This window comes from Halichoerus grypus, chromosome 12 (genome assembly GCF_964656455.1).
Source record: "Halichoerus grypus chromosome 12, mHalGry1.hap1.1, whole genome shotgun sequence".
NCBI lineage: Eukaryota > Metazoa > Chordata > Mammalia > Carnivora > Phocidae > Halichoerus > Halichoerus grypus.
The window spans coordinates 91,985,293-92,005,544 of record NC_135723.1 but is presented as its reverse complement, the minus strand read 5'-3'; the positions used below and the strand labels follow the sequence as shown (position 1 = coordinate 92,005,544).

At 38.1% G+C, this 20,252-nt stretch overlaps 1 protein-coding gene across 1 annotated transcript in view; it reads right to left on the bottom strand.

The window, feature by feature from the left end:
- Positions 1-20,252, bottom strand: part of UBN2 (ubinuclein 2) — a 74,732-nt gene that overhangs the window by 33,307 nt on the left and 21,173 nt on the right. The window contains exons 3-7 of the mRNA XM_036078321.2: positions 18,536-18,637; positions 14,446-14,583; positions 13,664-13,767; positions 10,518-11,007; positions 5,167-5,237 (exon numbers count right to left, since the gene is read on the bottom strand). Of these exons, the coding sequence (XP_035934214.2) occupies positions 5,167-5,237; positions 10,518-11,007; positions 13,664-13,767; positions 14,446-14,583; positions 18,536-18,637 (905 nt within the window). The remainder of the gene's footprint in view (positions 1-5,166; positions 5,238-10,517; positions 11,008-13,663; positions 13,768-14,445; positions 14,584-18,535; positions 18,638-20,252) is intronic.

Here is a 20,252-nt window from a genome sequence, read left to right as displayed (position 1 = left end):
TGCACAAACTAGATATTTAATAGTCTGTTCCATTTATTCCAATTCTTTAGTTCCTGTTTCCGTTTGTAAATTAGTTTTTTTAGACCAAAAGTAAGTTGTTAAAAGGGTATTTAACTTAATAGTTATTTAAAAAAAAAAAAAGGAAAAGAGTTTTAACAGCCGCCATATTCTCAGCCAGACAAGTCTACTAATAAATAACTGAGGTTTCTTCCAAGATGGAAGACACTGTATCCGGCAAGTGCTATTGTAGAAAGACAGGAACAGATGTTAATTTGAAGGCCAAGACCAAACTGGGGCTCTCGGCAACAAACTACGTCCAGATCATCACATTCTCTTACAGAAGAAGGGGCAGATAGATTTAATAAATAATTTTCACAAATAGAAGATGAATCCAAAGATTCAATTAACAGCTTTTGGGGAAGAAAAGAAGCCCTCCCATATCAAATATGTCCATCACTTACAAGATACACTGTAATTTCAGAAACAACGAAATGTGGAAAACTATGCTCTTAGCACTGGCAATAAAAATTCTTGGTATTAGAGAAGTCAAACACATACAAATGGAAAAATGCTTAGAATCCATAAGAACCAGAAGGTCAAAATGCAGAGGATCATATGGGAAACAATTACTACTGTCATGAGTTCTGTGTATAAACATTTGGTTAAGTAACATTATGTGTGGATCTTAATTAAAAGTCTAGACTCTGGGTAGGGGGCTTTCTAGGCTTACCCGGTTATTAAAGATTAGTTGCAGCTGAAAATAAAACAGAAACTCCAAGTAGTAAGAGAAGTAAGAACAGAGTGACTCAGTGACATACTTATAAAAATCAGTGGTTTCCAAAGAGGGGGGGAAACTCAAAAGCACAAAGACCTGACTCCCTACTCCTAAGCCAATCAGAGAAACGTTTTAACCCTAAAGGTTACGGATTGTATCGGTCTATCACAAACATAAACAAATTCCTACCTGAGAACAGTATAATTTAAGCACCCATCCCTCACACATTTAATTTTTTTTTTTTTCTCACTAAGAATTCCAATCTTCTAAGGTCTAAGAAGTACTTAAAACACACGGTAATGAAAAGTTTGAATTTCAGTTATTTTCACATTTCAGGGAAATAAAGTTTCCCCTAAAGCAACAAACTTTCCCTGAGCCTGCCTCCTTCTACCCACCAGGTTCTTTTGCTTCTTTAAGTGAAGTCTATCTGCAAAGCAGATATCCATGCATGAAAGTTATGATGGATGGGTCTCAAACCTCTGATAATAAATTATGAACGTGCGATCACTACAGGTTCTAAATGGATAAAAATATACTGGGACCATCTGCTGATAATGCATTAGAGGACAAACACTGGACTTTGTGAATAAATAAGCTTGAAACCCACTATTATATCCCTATATATATATATATTTAAGATTTTTATTTATTTATTTGACAGAGAGATAGTGAGAGCAGGAACACAAGCAGGGGGAGTGGGAGAGGGAGAAGCAGGCTTCCCACCAAGCAGGGAGCCCGATGAGGGATCACGACCTGAGCCGAAGGCAGACTGCCCAACAACTAAGCCACCCAGGTGCCCCTATATCCCTATCTTTACAAGGGCTCTCATTTGCCTCTGAGGAAGCCTCCAAGAAACGCAACATAGGAATCCCTAGCTGAAGCAATGGTCAACTTTATAAACAGGATTCTTCTGGCTCAGGAATACTTAGTCTTACCTGTATTTTCACACAGAATTTTAGAAACAGTCATTTCCCCATAGTTGATATATGACTTATTTTCCTATCCCATCAACTCCCTCTTTTTATATTTATTTTTTTAAAGTTAAGCTCTACACCCAATGTGGGGCTGGAACTCATGACCCTGAGATCAAGAGTCACATGCTCTACCAACTGAGCTACCCAGGCACCCTTCTCCCTCTTTTTAAAAAACAGAATATTGGGGGGTGGGGCACCTGGGTGGCTCAGTCGTTAAGCGTCTGCCTTCAGCCCAGGGATCAAGCCCCGCATCGGGCTCCCCGCTCCGTGGGAAGCCTGCTTCTCCCTCTCCCACTCATCCTGCTTGTGTTCCCTCTCTTGCTGTCTCTCTCTCTCTGCTAAATAAATAAATAAAATCTTAAAAAAAAAAAAAAACAATATAGGGGCATCTGGGTGGCTCAGTTGATTGTCTGCCTTCAGCACAGGTCATGATCTCTGGATCCTGGGCTAGAGCCCCAAGTCGGGCTCCCTGCTCAGTGGGGAGTCTGCTTCTCCCTCTCCCTTTGCCCCTCCCCCCCACTCATGCCCTGTATCTCAAATAAATATATAAAATCTTAATAAAAACCCAGAATATATATCTCATTCAATCAGTTTGAAAACACTAGTAAAAGAAAAGCTGACTAACTCCAAGTGAATTCTGGAATCTACTTAATTTCCTGAATTCTTCCTCAAGTATTCCAAATATCCTACCAATACTGTCCACATAACAGAACCACTGAAAGCTAGAAATTGAAGAAAGACTTAGGGAGCAGTAACCCAAACACAAAATCCAAAATAGTTCTTACTTTACAGCAATTCAAAAGCCTGTTGATGTGTCGATTGATAACACACAAGAGGGATGTAAATCCCTCCTTCCCCTGAACAACTTTAGAGCAACTGCTGAACACAACTCAGGCTGGACTGGGATCACAGGCAAAGAGTATCAAGATTTTGTTAGCAATGTATGCTTGAGGTAAAGGGGCAAAGAGGGGAAGAGATCAAGCTGGCAAGCTGTATATCTGCTGATCCAAGTCAAATTCAATTAAGCAAAAAGAGAAAGGTTTCCTATTCCAACAAACTCACCCCTCTTTCTGCCCAGAGTAAGGAAGCAGTGGTGAGGCAGAGCCAATACACCTGGACAATTTCATAGGAATTTACTACCCAAAATAATTACGTACCATGTGCCCTTAGAAGATCGATTCAGTCCAGAGAACCAAGGGATGTTTGTTTAGGGAAGTAGAAACAGACGCCAGGGGCATAAATAAGTGATTAAAATGGAGAACATTAAACTCTGAATACTACGGTTTTATAGAACTGGAGGCACACTTTGTGAAATAAAAAAAAAACAGGCTCCAACGAGAGGATTTAAGATAGACACAGGGAGGCTTAAGGGAAGTCTGGTGCGGGGGGGATACCTAGCTGGCTCAGTTGGAGAAGCATGCAACTCATATCTCAGGGCCATGAGTCCAAGCCTCACGTTGGGCATGGAGCCTACTTTTAAATAAATAAATAAATAAATAAATAAATAAATAAAATTTAAAATTAAAAACATTTTTTAAAGGTGGGGAGGGGCAACTGGCCAGCTCAGTCAGTAGAGCACGTGACTCTTGATTTCAGGGTCATGAGTTCGACCCCCATGCTGGGTGTAGAGATTACTTAAAAAAAAAGAAGAAGAAGAAAGAGAGAAGCCTGTTCATGGAATGCTGATATTCTGCTTATTTGAGATGTTATGTCCCAAGGAAGGTCCTTTCTTTCTCTCAGGGGAGAAAAAGTCCGTCCCTCTTACAGAAGAGTAAAATAAAAAAGCACTGTGTCAGTCACAGGAAAAGGACCTGATCCAGTAAACTTAGGGCTCTCGAGTAGAAAGAAAAAGCAGCCAGTCAGATTCCTGATTAGGGAATCTGGGACAGCTCCGATGAGTAATGGTTACACTGTTTATTGAATCTGGGGTGTAAAAGGAGCTGGTGCAGGCAGGAAGCATTCGCCTCGCTTCCAGGCAGACAGAATCAATCTGAAAATCCCTGGCTAAAATAAAGAAGAACAGGAACAAGAAATTCGTCTGTCACCATACCAGTAGCACACCAGGTTATGTGTTTCATGGGTCCATGGGGGACAAAAAAGATTTTTTAAGTACTCCGGAGAAAGAGAGATTGCACTTAATTAAAACAGTTATCAAGGGGGAGGGGGAAAAACAAAAAAAGAAAATAGTTATCAAAGCAAACCAGTCCATCATCCTTTGTATCTTATGAGAAACTACCTCCAATATATATTTAAAAGACAGGACTCACACACAGTATTGGAAACACTGCTTGTGGATGTGAGGGTGATCTGGCTGCGACATCTGTCACCCCATTGATCGCCAGAGTTGATTCGGCTGATCTGGCTGGCTAGGCGGGTGTCCCCTTCCTCCCTCACTGCTCCACGTGCGTCCCGCCCGAAGCTGCGCGCTCGGTCGAAGAGGACGACCTTCCCCGATAGAGGAGGACCGTTCTTCGGTCAAGGGTATATGAGTAGCTGCGCTCCCCTGCTAGAACCTCCAAACAAGCTCTCAAGGAAACACTGCTTGTTTCTTTGTATATAATACTACTGAACCACCAAAAGCAGGCACACATTATTTTCATGTGAGCGGAGTAAAATCTGCTGCTTTCTCCAGGATTGCTTTTTTTTTTTTTAATTTTTTTATTGTTATGTTAATCCCCATACATTACATCATTAGTTTTAGATATAGTGTTCCATGATTCATTGTTTGTGCATAACACCCAGTGCTCCATGCAGAACGTGCCCTCCTCAATACCCATCACCAGGCTAACCCATCCTCCCACCCCCCTCCCCTCTAGAACCCTCACTTTGTTTTTCAGGATTGCTTTTTTTTACGCAGTTCTGCTTGCAGCCAATTATACACTCCACTTCTAAAACCAATGGTCAAAATTTATAAGCCAATAGGTTTACAAGGGCAGCTTACTGGACCACAGTCTTAGAAGCTGCAGCTTCCTTAGTATCACACTCCAGCTAACAGTAAAAACTGTCACTAATTTAAATACAATCTGTATCTTGTATCTCAGCCTTCAGCTTCCCCTTCCCATTTTTCCTTTGTCTTCTCCACACTGCCTCTCTCCTACCTCACAACCAGAATTTCTTCATTAAACCATACTTTCCATTTGGCTATAAATGTTTGTATGAATTATAATTAACCTTGCTAGATACCAATGGAATTATTTTTTCCAAGTCTGAATGAAAGTAGAAGGAAAATTATACCAAATTTAATATGAATACTCAGAGCTGTTCCAGAAAGACATTTTCATATAAAATGACAAAAAAAATACATTTAAATCTAAAATAATATCAACCTGTAAAGTTGTAACCAACTATATGTTTAAATGAATTCTTAAAGTTTAAATAACTTTTTAGGTTTTTTAATTAAAGAAGAAAATTACTTACTCCAGAAGAATATTATTCATATCCTGTGTAAAGAACTTTTTCCTTCCTTCTTCATCAAAAAGTTTGGCAGCCTAGAGAAACATAAGATTGTCAATATGGCTTTCTTTCTTTCTTTTTTTTTGGAAGATGTTATTTATTTGACGGAGAGAGCGCGCGCACACACACAAGCAGGGGGAGAGGCAGGCAGACGGAAAGGGAGAAGCAGGCTCCCCACTGAGCAGAGAGCCCGCCATGGGGCTCATCCCAACACCCTGGGATCATGACCTGAGCCGAAGGCAGACGCTTAATGACTGAGCCACCCAGGGGTCCTGTCAATATGCTTTCAATAAAAACACTGTTTCCATATCTATTTACTAAAGAATAAGCTTCCTGAGGGTGGGGCTACTGTGATTTACATTACTTTGTATCCTCCATAACCAGCTTAGTACCTGGCATGAGTAGGCAATTACAGAGTGTTCAAACAAATTTAGCATATATACCATTGTTTCCTATTATCTCTGTATTTAATTTTTCTCAATCCTGCTAAATTAACAAAATTATACGTACGAGACTTTTTAGTGCTTTGTGTATCTTGTGGACTTTGACTATCCATGGGTTTATTAATTATTGCTGTGATCTCCAAGATAAGCGGATATCTCACTTTCTATCGACAGTGTCTACAAAGTATCTGTCTGATATTCTATATGTTATACTCATTACCATGTTTAATCCTCATAACAGCCAATGACATTGGTATGACAGCCCCCACTATACAAACAAGGAAGCTTAAATCTGTCAGAGGTTACATGACATGCTCCCAAATCACACTACTAATAAGTGGTGGATTCAGGACTCAGACCACAAGCTTTCTGACTTCAACTGCGCAACACTGCCACCCTGTACAAAGATACCTGCTTACTGCAGCCAGCCTAGGTTCCACCTAATTACTAACAACAAAAAAACGTAGGCGAGGTTATTAACAAGGGATAAGCAAAAATTCATGCAATGAGCTTAATTTCATCATTATGTTTGTCACCTCGACCAGGTGACCAGAAATCAAGTATATCAGCACACCCTACCATAAGCAAAATTTACTGGGAAAATCACAAACAATGTAGTTGCGGTCCGTGAGATATAAAACATCAAGAAGCCTGATCTAATCATCTGAGCAAGCCATATGCTGACTCTGTCAATCCACCAAGTTATTTGACAACTGTACATGCAATAAATAGAAGAAAATTGCTAAGATGGGCCTCAGGACTTCTTAGAAAGAATGAAAACTGGGTATGTGCAGTGGGTGGAAATATATGAAAGGCATAAGGAAAACTAAACTTCAAGAAATGAATCAAAAAAAGTCAAGAGGCTGAACAGTGGAAGAATATTACAAAGTAAGAAAAGAGCCACAAGAAGCAATTCCTTATCACACAGACATAAGCATTTAAGCCAAGGATGACTTCTTACCTCCCAAAGAAAAAATACCATCTCATATTTCAAAAGAAAACATATAGCGAAGTCATAGATACCAGTAAGTGAAATCAAACTTCTCACTGATGATTTCCTACTAAGGAGTTAGGGAGCACCCGTATTAAACCTGGCAGGGCTATTACAGAGAGAGAGAGAGAACAGTTTTTGGTATATAAGATATGACAAAGCTTTTACAAGATGGAATACACTCATTACTAACCAATTTTATTTATTAAGTGAAACTGAATGGCATATAACACAGCAGACAGAGTGCCTACTATGGAGCTCCACGGTCCTGCCTTTAAATGCTGACTTTGAATCATGGCTCAGCCATTTAAAAATTACGTGGCCTTGGGCAAATCACTTAACCTGTTGAACCTTAGTTTCCTCATCTATTAAATGGAAGAATACTACCTACCTCACTTGATTGTTGGAGGATTAGACTACACAGTAGGTAAAGTACACTAAACCCAAACAGGGTGCTGTCTCCTGAATGGTAAATGCTATGTGAGACACAGCAGCACTGTACTAAATACAGAGTACAGGTTTCTGCTAAATAAACAAGAGCTATTATTTTTATTTTTTTAAAGATTTTATTTATTCATTTGAGAGAGAGAGACAGAGAGAGCACAAGCAGGGGAAGAGGCAGAGGGAGAGGGAGAGGCAGGCTCCCTGTTGAGCTGGGAGTCTGACATGGGGTGCGATCCCAGGACCTGGAGATCGTGAACTGAGCCAAAGGCAAAGGCTTAACCATCTGAACCACCCAGGCACCCCAAGAGCTATTATTATTAATAATACCTTGCAAATCAGGGCGCCTGGGTGGCTCAGTTGGTTAAGTGACTGCCTTCGGCTCAGGTCATGATCCTGGAGTCCCAAGATCAAGTTCTGAATCAGGCTCCCTGCTGAGCAGGGAGTTTGCTTCTCCCTCTGCCTCCCCCCTCTCATGTGCTCTCTCTCTCTCTCATTCTCTCTCTCTCTCAAATAAGTAAATCTTAAAAAAAAAAAAGTATCTTGCAAAATGTGGGTCACATCACTAACACGTTTTAAAACCTAGAAGAAACTAAAGGTTTTAGGGATAGGCAACATGGGATAGCAAAAAGCACATACATACTTTGGAGTCAGGTGAACCCTTGTGGCTAAATTCTGGCTCCACCACTTACTAGTTGCATGGACCTGACCAAGCTATTTAACCTACCTCAAGTTTCTTAACCATAAAAAGGAAATAATACCTGTATTTCCTACACAGGTAGCTGAGGAGATTAAATAAAAAACCTACTTATTAGGGGCGCCTGGGTGGCTCAGTCGTTAAGCGTCTGCCTTCAGCTCAGGTCATGGTCCCAGGGTCCTGGGATCGAGCCCCACATCGGGCTCCATGCTCCGCAGGAAGCCTGCTTCTCCCTCTCTCACTCCCACTGCTTGTGTTCCCTCTCTCACTGTGTCTCTCTCTGTCAAATAAATAAATAAAATCTTTAAAAAAAAAAAAAAAAAAAACCTACTTATTACCGAGACTACAGATTGTATACTTTTCAAAAAATAAGCACAGAAAATAGCAAAAGAATGAAAACAAAAGAGATGAGTAAGAGAACAGGATAAAAAAGAAAATGACAAAGATCAACTATATAATTATAACAACTGTAAAAAGATAAAATCATTTGTTAAAAGAGAAAAGACTCAGATGAGGTCAATAAAGAAATTACATGCTGTCTATAAGAAAAAGAGCTAAAGGGACGCCTGGGTGGCTCAGCCGTTAAGCGCCTGCCTTCGGCTCAGGTCATGATCCCAGTGTCCTGGGATCGAGCCCCACATCGGGCTCCCTGCTCGGCGAGAAGCTTGCTTCTCCCTCTCCCACTCCCCTTGCTTGTGTTCCCTCTCTCGCTGTGTCTCTCTCTGTCAAATAAATTAAAAAAAAAAAAAGCTAAAATAAAGAAAATCAAAGAGGTTGAAGGTAAATGATGAGAAAAGCTATATGTAAAAATAAAGAGACAGGAGACAGTAAGTCAGACAAAACTGAATTCAAGGTAAAAGGCAGTAATAGCACAAAAAGTCACCTTCAAATGATAATCATCACAAAGATCAAGACTTTTATAGGTCAAACAACACATCATGGAAATAATGCAAAAACGATGGTAAACACAATTTATAACCTAAGAAATACTGGCAATGAGATATTTTAACAGACTTTGCTAAGTTCTGGACTAATGAAGTACATTAAAATAAGTAAAAATACAGGGGAACTAAAATTAAGTCACTTCAGAAGAAATGCTAAATAATAAAAAACAGAATTGCTAAACCAAATCTGTGTGCCAGTTACCAGAAAAATTAAATAAATCTAAATATTCTGTAATCAGATATTTAAATTTTAGGAAAAGTTATGAGAAGTAAATATAAAGATGATTAGTAAATTTTAAAATGTGACTTAAGTTGGGTTACTATAATCCCAGGAGAAAGAAGCAAGATGAATAGTCCATACATTACCACCTCATTAATTATTTTTTATAATACTATACCATTTGCAAATGCATGGATTAAGATCTAGAAAAATAAATTAATTTAATAGTGGTTATCTCTGCTGGGAGTGGGGAATGTCAGATTATGGGGGATCTTTCCCTACGTATGATAATACATTTTGTATTGTGCATTTCACTTTTGTAGTCAGGAAAAAAATTAGGACTAAAATATGGCATGGGTTCAAATAAACACATTAAAGTAATCGGCGCCTGGGTGGCTCAGTTGGTTAAGTGACTGCCTTCAGCTCAAGTCATGATCCTGGAGTCCCAGGATCGAGTCCCACATCCGGCTCCCTGCTCAGCTGGGAGTCTGCTTCTCCCTCTGACCCTCCCCCCTCTCATGCTCTCTCTCTCTCAAATAAATCTTTAAAAAAATAAAATAATCAAAATAATCAGAAAGGGCATTTTAAGCTAGGTTTGGCGAGGGGGGAGGGGCAGAGGGAAAGGGAAAAGCAGACTCCCTGCTGAGCAGGGAGCCTGACCTGGGGCTGGATCCCAGGACCCTGAGATCATGACCTGAGCCAAAGGCAGATGCTTAACCACTGAGCCACCCAGGTGCCCACTGGCATGTTATTTTAAGTCAAAATACTATCTCCCTGAGATTAAATGGATAAGTGTGATGACATTTATCTGGATTTGCAGCTAGTTAAACAAAGATTATGAAGCCAAGTCAATCTAGAGAGGTATCTAATGTGACATGCTAAAGCTCAGCTCTCAAGTTTGTCCTAATAGGAACACAGTGCATGCTTACTAAATGTGATTAGCTGGAAAGGAATAGCTGGAAAAATCAATTATAAAAGAACTAGATGCCAATACAGTTTGGACCAAGTTCAGGTATACTTTTGAAATGTTACTATTTGCTCCTATCTTCCCTCTATTGTCTTTACACGACTTTTTTTACAATAAAAATTGTATTTATGAAACCTATGCTGAAAAATATTTATAAGATGAGGGGCACCTGGGTGGCTCAGTCGTTTAAGTGTCCGACTCGATTTCAGCTCAGGTCATGATCCCAAGGTACTGGGATCAAGACCCACTTCAGGCTCCGCATTCAGTGGGGAATCTGCTTGAAGATTCTCTCCCTCTTCCTCTGCCCCTCCCCCCTCATGCTCGCTTGTGTAAGCATCCTCTCACTCTTTCTAAAATAAATAAATCTTTAAAAAATGTATAAGATGAAATAAAATAATAAAACGATCACCCATATGATGCTATAACTAGTTATACATATTTCTACTTAAAATCAAAGGCCTATGTGTACAGCCAATGCCTAAAAGGAAATATAGAAAATTATAAGTTCTTTATATGGGTGCTGGAATTGTGGGTTATTATTTTTGTCTTACAAAAAGCATTTATTGTTAAGTTCATGTAGCAAATAAGAAACAAGGGGATTATTACACTTACTACACGGAGGTCTTCAATGCGTTTTTCAAGAAGGACAGGTAGACCCTCTGGGAGTGTAGGCACTACCTTGGGCATAACCTGAGAGGCATAGGTTGGCTGGGTGGTGTTTCCATTCTCTCCCCCTGACTCAGAGAGGGGGCTACCATCAGAAGCAGCATCCAGTAATCTGTCAAAGTCGAAATCATCTAGCATCTCTAGGGCATTTTCAGCTTCCTGAAACAGTTCATGTTCATTTGTGCCAACAAAAATGGGGAGGTCTGGATCAGCACTGTTCAGATTTAAGTCCGGGACATCATTTCCCAACGCTACAGCAGTGGAGGGGGGTTTATTCAGAGAGGAGGTCGTTAAGTTCACTGGGACTTTGGGGTTAGGCTCCTTCTTCAATGCATCCTTCTCTTTCTGAAATTTTCGTATCATGGCAGCTAGAGAAAGAGAATCTTTATAACGTTTCTTCTTTTTTTCAGACTTGTGGGAATTTAGAGCCACAACTCTGTGAAGAAAAAAGTCATCCGTTAGGCTATGTATGATTTTAATGTTTAAAGCCTCATGTAAATAAGCAGACACAGATCATCAAAACAATCATCTGATAGGTGGGAGAGCAAATTTCTTATTAAATTATCATTTTATCAAAGCATCTTCCTCATCATCTGGACTGTCACTGAGGAAAGGTCGACAGGTAAATGGCCATCAGAGTGAAGAAAATGAATGGACTAAAGTTAACAGAAAGAAACAAAACTGAATGTAGCTCAGGTTTATGAGAATATATGAAGTTAAACTTACTACTCCTTTTGGAATGCTCACATTCTTAAGCACTTCTTTAAAGTGGTCACCTAAGAAATTAACCAAGTAAAAAAACACACTTTCGCTGAAAACAGAGTTGCTTACAACCAGAGCTCACACAAGTACAACTTTAAGCTGGTACTCCAGGTGGGGTTTGTTTGTTTAAAGATTTTATTCATTTGACAAGGAGCACAAGCAGGGGGACCAGGGCGGCGGGGAGAGGGAGAGAGAGAAGCAGGCTCCCCGCCGAGCAAGGAGCCCGATGTGGGGCTTCATCCCAGGACCTTGGGATCATGACCTGAGCCAAAGGCAGATGCTTAACAACCGAGCCACCCAGGCGCTCCAACTCCAGGTGGTTTGTGCTACAAACTGCCAAAGAAATGCAAAATCTTTCTAGACCCTATTCTATCTGCTGCTACCTTCTGATCATTTTCGCTTTCCATTCTGGGAACAGCCATGTGAGGCAATTATATATGGGTAATTTTCTATGACAATGTTCTCCCTACAGAAACCATGGGGAAAAGATGGTTTCAGTTTATCACTTTCTCTAGACATCTTTTCTACATTCTATGGCTTATATTCTTCTATGCGCACTACAGAATCAAAAAAGATGATTTGTACCTTCAAGGGAAGCCCATGTTTCATTTACTGTTATATACTCCAAACCACAACAATACCTGGTATACAAGTACTTAATAAATATTTGCTGCATGAATAAGCTATGAATTTGAGAAAATGACAAATTCAATAAAAGGCATTATAGACTTTGTTCCCAAAGAAGCTTACTGTAAATAATAAATGCATTAGTAATATATATTTTTCCTTAATTACTTAATGACTCCAGGGTCACTAAAATCTCATGCTTACAGGATGATAAATACCTCCCTATATCCTTTTGAATACTGATAACCCAAAAAATTCAGATGCACCTCCCCTGGTAAGGAGGGGAAGAAAATCAAGCCTCTCATAGTTTCTGTCCCTTAGTTCTCCAAAAAAAGTCATGGAGAACCAAGAACAACTGGTAATTTTATGAATGCATGGTACAAACATTTTATTCTTAGAACTTTTTTGAGAAATTCTACTTGATTTTTAGAGACAATATCATTACCTAAAGTTACAAGTGTGAAGTTACACTGTACAAGTTATAAGTGTGAAGCAGAGCTAAATAACTGACTTTTTAAATAGTAAAACAACTATAAATTGTTCACACAAAGATTACTGCCAATCCTCAATCCTCAGGCATCTAATTAGCTTAGTTCTAGCACAAAAAGTTTAAAACATTTGTTTAAGGTTTATACCATCTTTTCAAGCTGGTTCTTGTTGGCAAAAAGTTGTAATGAGCAAAATACTTAATGAACTAATATGTAAATCTGATCTAAAACACCATGAGTCTCTAAAATGATAAAGCCTTCTACTTATCAATCAATCAATACAATATTAATTAATTAATTAAAATCTAAGATGACATTGAATACTGGGTGTCGTGAGAGGTCAGATTGCTGTCAGACATGGCCCAAAGATATGGGCATGAACATGGCCATAGTAAACTGGAACTTCCAGATTTTACATTTTTTTTTTTTTTTTTTTAAGATTTTATTTATTTATTTGACTGAGAGAGACACAGCGAAAGAAGGAACACAAGCAGGGGGAGTGGGAGAGGGAGAAGCAGGCTTCCCGCTGAGCAGGGAGCCCGATGCGGGGCTCGATCCCAGGACCCTGGGATCATGACCTGAGCTGAGGGCAGATGCCTAACGACTGAGCCACCCAGGCGCTCCGGAACTTCCAGATTATAAACAATGGAAGATAGAAAGGACACCATTAGAAACTGTCCAGGAGAAGCTGACTGCACACGGGTTAGGGATCCATGGGGCGCAATGGAGCTTGGAGATACACGGGTGCCTTTGCAAACAATGTTTCCTCTGTTGGTGCATTGTTAAAAGGATTCAAATGGGGATTTACTGCATTTGTGGTAGCTGTAGGGGCTGAATATTACCTGGAGTTCAAGAATAAAGGTAAGAAGCATGACTGAAGATAATACCTGGAAGTATCTTAAAGGCTTAACTCTCTTATAAAAATAAGATTTCTTCAATGTAGCCTACTCGTCTGTGTGTTTTTCCCTTACAGAATACTAGTAAAATTTAATAAAGTATATATGTGCAAAAAAAAAAAAAATTAAGATGACAAAGCTTTCTATTTACTAATAACTTATACTTAATATATTATTAAAATATAAGTTAACAGTCACTGACATTTATAAATAGAGTATTAAATTAGACCCAGCTAAGCTGAATGAATTAATGCTAAATATATCTTCCTAAAAGGGCAGCTAGTCATGCTATGACCTTATAATGTTTAATTTTACGTACCCCAATTGTTTGGGTACTTTTTTCCTTGGCTTCTTCTCCTTTTCCCCTTCCTCTTTCCGCTTCCGCTTCTTCATTTCAATATCATCTTCTTTTATTTTGGGAATCTGCAAATGATAGAAGAATATAAGACTTATCTGAGTATCAATGGGTTACTCTTTGATGTTATCAATCTACCATCCAGGGCAGTGTTTTCTCTCAAAGTTCAGTGTACATTAGGAGTGCTTGTTATAAATGTAGATTCTTGGGGTTTACGAACACTGCCTGGTTTTTAACAAACATTTTGGTGATTCTGGTACAAGTAAGTCCTTGGATCACACTTCAAGAAACACTTAACTAAGGACACTCTGTATGTTTCCTAAAACAATATATACATTCCATAGAATTAGCTTTATAAATTACATCTTAGGAAAGGTAATGGCTTTTAATCATTTCTATACCAAGTCTGAAGGCAGATGAGCCGAAGGCAGACGCTTAACAACTGAGCCACCCAGGCGCCCCTATTTCTATACCAAGTCTTAACTTATCCTAGAAACTTACCCTTAACCCCCAAACAGTAGATTATTAGACCACATATGGAGAGAGAAGTTTTAAAAGAAAATACAATTCTACTATGATGTATCAATTTCCCCTTATCTACATAATTTTACCTTAAAGCATGTAAATAACTATAGATTCATTAAACAATGTTAGCATTTTACTTTTCCTTACATTCACAAGTTAATTTAAAAAGTACACCCTATTAACTGAACACTCATTACTATTGCAATGCTGGGTAAACTTACTTTGGGCGGCTTGTGCTTTTGGTTGTCTGTGGTATCTTCTTCTTCAGTATCTGAAGCTTGGCGAAACTGCAGAGTGCCAGTGTTGATGTAAAAGCCTCCATATTTTGTTGTTAGAGAAGCAGGAACTAACTCGTCATACTATATTTTAAAAAAAAGGTTTTAGACATAGCCTATTATTAATTCTATAAACATCTCAAAGAAATTCAATCACTATGTCAGCATCTTTCTTAAATCCTAACTACAAAGCTGAATGCAATGAGGATGTTTGTGGAATAAATTTAGAAAAAGTTAATATCTGGGATAAAAATGAGCCTGGATTACTCAGTATTTATAAAGAACGGAAATTCTGGAATAACAACGCAAATTCTATCTATCATCTGCTGAGAAAAATTTAAAGATCACTACTACTATTCTTAATGATAAAGGATTCTTTTTTTTTTTTAAATAAATATTTATGTATTTTTTAAGTGATCTCTACACCCAACATGGGGCTCAAACTCACAACCTAGAGACTAAGAGTCACATGCTCTACCAGCTGAGCCAGCCAGGCACCCCAAGAACAAATGATTCTGATGAGAAATTGAAACAAGTTAAAACAGATGACTAAATGTCCAGGCAAAGAATAAATTTCATTTCCTATCATATCAGTATATAATTTTACTCATAAGGAGATTATAAAGAATAACAAAGTTATTTCTTCTGTCTTAGCTCTAAGCTTCTAGGTGAAAAAAAAATTTTTTTTTAAAGATTTTATCTATATGACAGAGATAGCAAGAGCAGGAACACAAGCAGGGGGAGTGGGAGAGGGAGAAGCAGGCTTCCCGCGGAGCAGGGAGCCCGATGTGGGGCTCGATCCCAGGACCCTGGGACCATGACCTGAGCCGAAGGCAGACGCTTAACGACTGAGCCACCCAGGCACCCAAGGTGAAAATTTTTAAAACAAAAATAGCATGTGTGTTTAAAAAGGAAGCAGAAAAAAACTGCCCAGTTCAGTAAGCATACACTGTAATGAGCCAGGTACTTTGCTTGGAACAAGAGATGCAAATTATCTAAACTAGACTGACAGTCAGACCTAAAATACCACTTAAGATGATGTCCTCTAAGCTTGGATTTTAAAGTTTATCACTTCTCACCTGATGAAAATGGACAAAAAGCAAACTTTAAATGAAAGTCAATCTTCACCAAATGATGGAGTCCATAGTGGTTGAGAGAAAAGGAACTACTTATCTAACAGAGCTAGATACCTGCTACCGGAGGTCCCCAGAACGCTAGTTACAGGTTCTTCATATTTTACATTTTTAAGAAAGTTAGATTTTTAAGGAGAATCCTTTGCCATGGACAAGGAATACAGAGAATGTACTAGTTACTGTAAGAATATTAAGGCTAAGTACAAAAATTTTGCTTTTAACCTGTATCCTTTTCAATTAAATGGTGAATAGAAAAAGAAAGAATTTCCAGTTTAATCATATTGAATCAAAAAGTAATGAAGTGGGGGGGAGAAAAGGAATGAATTGCTTTCTTGTTGCTTCACTTGATGGGCTATTATAAAGACCTATTGGTAAAACCTTCAGAAAGGGTCCAGTACTATCTGCAAGCAAAGGAGTGATGTGAAGAGCAGAGAATCAAAAGTGAAATGACTTTGTAGTAATTATTTTTGGAAATGTGCAATTGTGACAAACACATCTGTACTTTTTGCTTACACTGCTTTATAATTTACAATGCTTCTTCATATAAATTATTTCACTTGGTCCTCCTGATACCTTTGAGGCAAAAAAGACAAATATTATTCCCATTTTATAAGTGAAAACCAAATTTAGAGGTTAAGAACCTTGCCAGAATAATTTTTTAAGCTTATGGTAGAGGCTCTGGCTGTATTTCAAACTATCCACTACACCAAGCAGCTTCTCCGACAGGAAACAGGTTCATCACTACATTATAGGGCAACATGGGTGTATTCAACATCTGTATGCTGCAGTATTTTACTAAGCTTTCCCTATCGGAACACTCCTCAGGAGAACAAGCTCTTTATGCATATTTAATTTAGCCTTTTAAGTACAATGTGTTAAGAGGCAATGGAGCACTGAACTTGAAAATCAGAAGACCTGGATTTAGATCCTTTCAATGACTGGCAATTGTGACCCAGAGGAAATCATTTAACATCAATACTTTGGGGTTGTGTAACAATGACAACATCTAGTGAAATTTAAAAGAAACAACCTAAATAAAAGTGTTATTCATGCCTGGTATTATAATTTATTAATAATAAAGAAAAACATTTTCTTTTAGTCTTTACAAAATTTGGCAATATCAGTGAGACTAAAAATAATCTTCAAAAGCATTTATTTTCAGGTATTTATAGTAATAAGTAGTACATGATTCTGACAATTAAATAGAACCAGATTATTTTCACTCTCTATCAAATAATTACAAACAGTGAAAGCTTACTGGTAATACAATCAATGAAAAGAAAAGAAAATCATTTGGTTGGATTATAATTGTCTTATGTCTGAATTATCTCATAAAAAGAACCCAATAATCTATTAAAGATAATGATACAAAATTATTTGGCAAGTCAATAAACAAGATGTATTCTAATTCAATTTCCTCTTACAAAGCAGGAACCTACCTTGTCCTCTAAATGTCAGCAACTAATTCTAAAATTTCTATACAACAACTTATACCTACAAAATTTGTCCTTATTTATTAAAGCAGTAGCTTTCAAATTTTCTTCACCACCACCCAAGTGGAAAATACATTACACATCAAAACCCAGTGCATGCACACACACATATACACATTAAAAAACACATAATCTACTATGATTTGCTATGGTAGCTCCTATTCTATTCTACTTCATTTTCATTAAAAATGTTGGCCACACTCTCTAAATTGATATATAATCCAATTATGGGTTGCAAAAGTCAGTCTGAAAACACTTTATTCAAATATTTTGACTGTAGCAGAGAAAACTGGGTAATGCTACAAGATTTCCTTAGAAATCTTTAGAAACCGAGTCAAGTCTAGAATCTAGGAATTTTGACTTGTGTTTCATATCAAGGTCAAGACTCTTAAAAACATTCATCCCTTAACCTACAAAAAGGTTTGTCAACCTTTCTGGTAACAAGAAGACTTCTCTACTCCAAAGGGCATTGTCAGTATTTTACTCCTATAGACCAGGCTATCTGGTATGGTAAACCAGTTTACGTCAAGACACTAAAATAACTTAGGAGTATCACAGGGTATCCACTATGCCCTGCTGGAAGTTCTACGTATCACTCTCCTACCACTGTATGCCTTGTACTCATCTATAGAAGCCAGGAAAAAGAAATACTGATTTGTGGGTAATACTACAATGCTTACCTTGGTGTCACTTTCTGTATATTCTAAGTAATCACTGTACAATGCAGAGGATACCATAAGTCCAGGGTTTAGATTACTTTAGTGCACTGAGAAGAATGTAAGAACATATACCTTACCTACTCCCAAACACGATATGCCCTCTTTCACTTGCTATGTGGTCAATGGACTGCTACAGTCCTTAAATGCTTTCCTAAATTCCTCTTCATTTTATAAGAGAAAGAGGACTCCAGGGGAAAAGCTGCAGGGCGTGATCAAAACAGACAGGCAGTAAAGGATGGCATTCAGTCACCACCAGTGTAGTAAGGGTTGGCAGCAACAAAAAAATAAAGTACATTTTAAAGATGTCTGCCAGATTAACTTCCACCCAGTAGCTCCAATCTTCAAGTTCATATGGTTCTTATCTACAGGTCATTTGAAAATACACCTGCCCAAGTTTGGAAATATCAATAAAAATTCAAGATGTAAATACCCTTGATCAGTAAATCCCACTGCTAGAAATTTATCCTATACATATATTTGCACTAATTATCTTACATATTTACTCAAGTACACAAAGATAAATGTACACAGATGCTCAACTGTTTGTAAGCACATAAAAGTGGAAACAATTTAGATGTACATCAACAAAAGATTGGTTAGTAAAAACAAATACTGAACTATTTTAGTAACTTTATCCTTGACTTCTATCCCAAACAAAGAATTGCTGCTATATTAAAGATACATTACTCACAGCCTCTGAGTTATCAATAAATGGATCTGTCTCATCATAGCCAAAGCCTATATCAATTAAATCTTGTAGCCGATCCTTCCGGTGTTTACGGGGTTTCCCACCCTGCAAAAAACAGATATGTTAGACTGATATCAGTACTCATGCTGTTTCCATAAACTTAAAAAATACCTGTCAAAAGAATGCCAAGTAATTTCTTTAGATAATCCCGACCTTCAAGAGGTTGAATTTAAGTCCCCCCACACTTTGAATGTTAAATTGTATTTAGGGACTTGCTCTCAAAGAGTAGGGTATGAAAAGGAGGGGACAAAGTAACTTTATTTTTTAAGATTTTATTATTTATTTGAGAGAGAGAAAGAGAGCATGAGCAGGGGGAAGGAGGAGAGGGAGAGGGAGAAGCAGACTCCCCCTGAGCAGGAAGCCCCATAAGGGGCTCGATCCCAGGACCCTGGGATCATGACCTGAGCCGAAGGCAGACGCTTAACTGACTGAGCCACCCAGGCACCCCATTCATGTCATACTTAAAGAAGCCTTTATTATAGTTATAAAGAACTCATTCTATCTTTGGTATAAATGTTACCTGTATACTAAAAGTCACATATAAGCTTGTTATAAGTAGTTTAAGTGAGCAGGACACCTACTAATATTATTGTGGCACTACTAAAACAAGTGTTTAGTTCAGTCTCTAAGACTCATTTTAGATATTCAAATATATTCACTTGAATTTAACTATACTTTCTAAGCATCTTCCTAACACCTCCTGACCCCTGATTGTTTTTAGCACAGGAGTGGGCCATGAGGAAGAAAATGCTCAGAAAAAGGAAAGAAAACAGTAAGCGGTAAGGATTCTGCCTACCAACACGCCACCACTGAACCAGAGTAAGTCCAGCAGGAAGCATGGGATGCAAGATGTGAATCTCTTATTCAGTTTCAATTCTCAGTGCGTATCTCTCAATGTAAAGTGATTCTAATGGTGAAAGATGGATAAGTTTTGTGCAACATGGCCCTTAAATAAAAACAAACTGTTCTATCTTATTTCCATGCAAAGAAATGATCTGTTCCAGTGTTTGATGGAAAAAATGGTTATGCTGGACCTGCTGAGAGATGTCACCAACATAATTTGTAAAAGTAATTCTGACTAAATGTTATATTTGTATTACATACAGATGTTAAAAAACCTAACCCCCATAAGCTATGACTTCATTGTATGCTTTTGGGGGGACAAAACAACACTACACCATTACCACCAAGAAAGTCATTATGGTGTGAGATAAAGCAGTGGTTCCCATATTTTTAGCTTTTACAAGTTAGGTAAATTTCAAAAACAATTCTGAAGACCAACACAAGGTGACAACCCTTTTTTTATTTTGCTAAGTAAGGCCATTAAAGACATAATCTCAAAACAACAATCCTTCTCAAGAAATACTAGTTGGCAACCTTAAACATACAGACATATATGTAACATATATACATATACACACATATATACTCAGCATGTGTGTGCTTACATGCAACACACATAATAAGTTGTTCTAATTTTTTCCATTTGCCAGGTCTGCAAACTGGAACCCTTACAGCTAGGTTACAGATCTACCATTAGAATCAGAAGTCAAAAAACAAAACAAAACAAAAAAAACCCCAACAAAACCCAAAATCAGAAGTTGGGGGACAGAAAGAGGTATTTCTAGGATAGGAGTTATTCTGTTAAGAAAAGTCACAT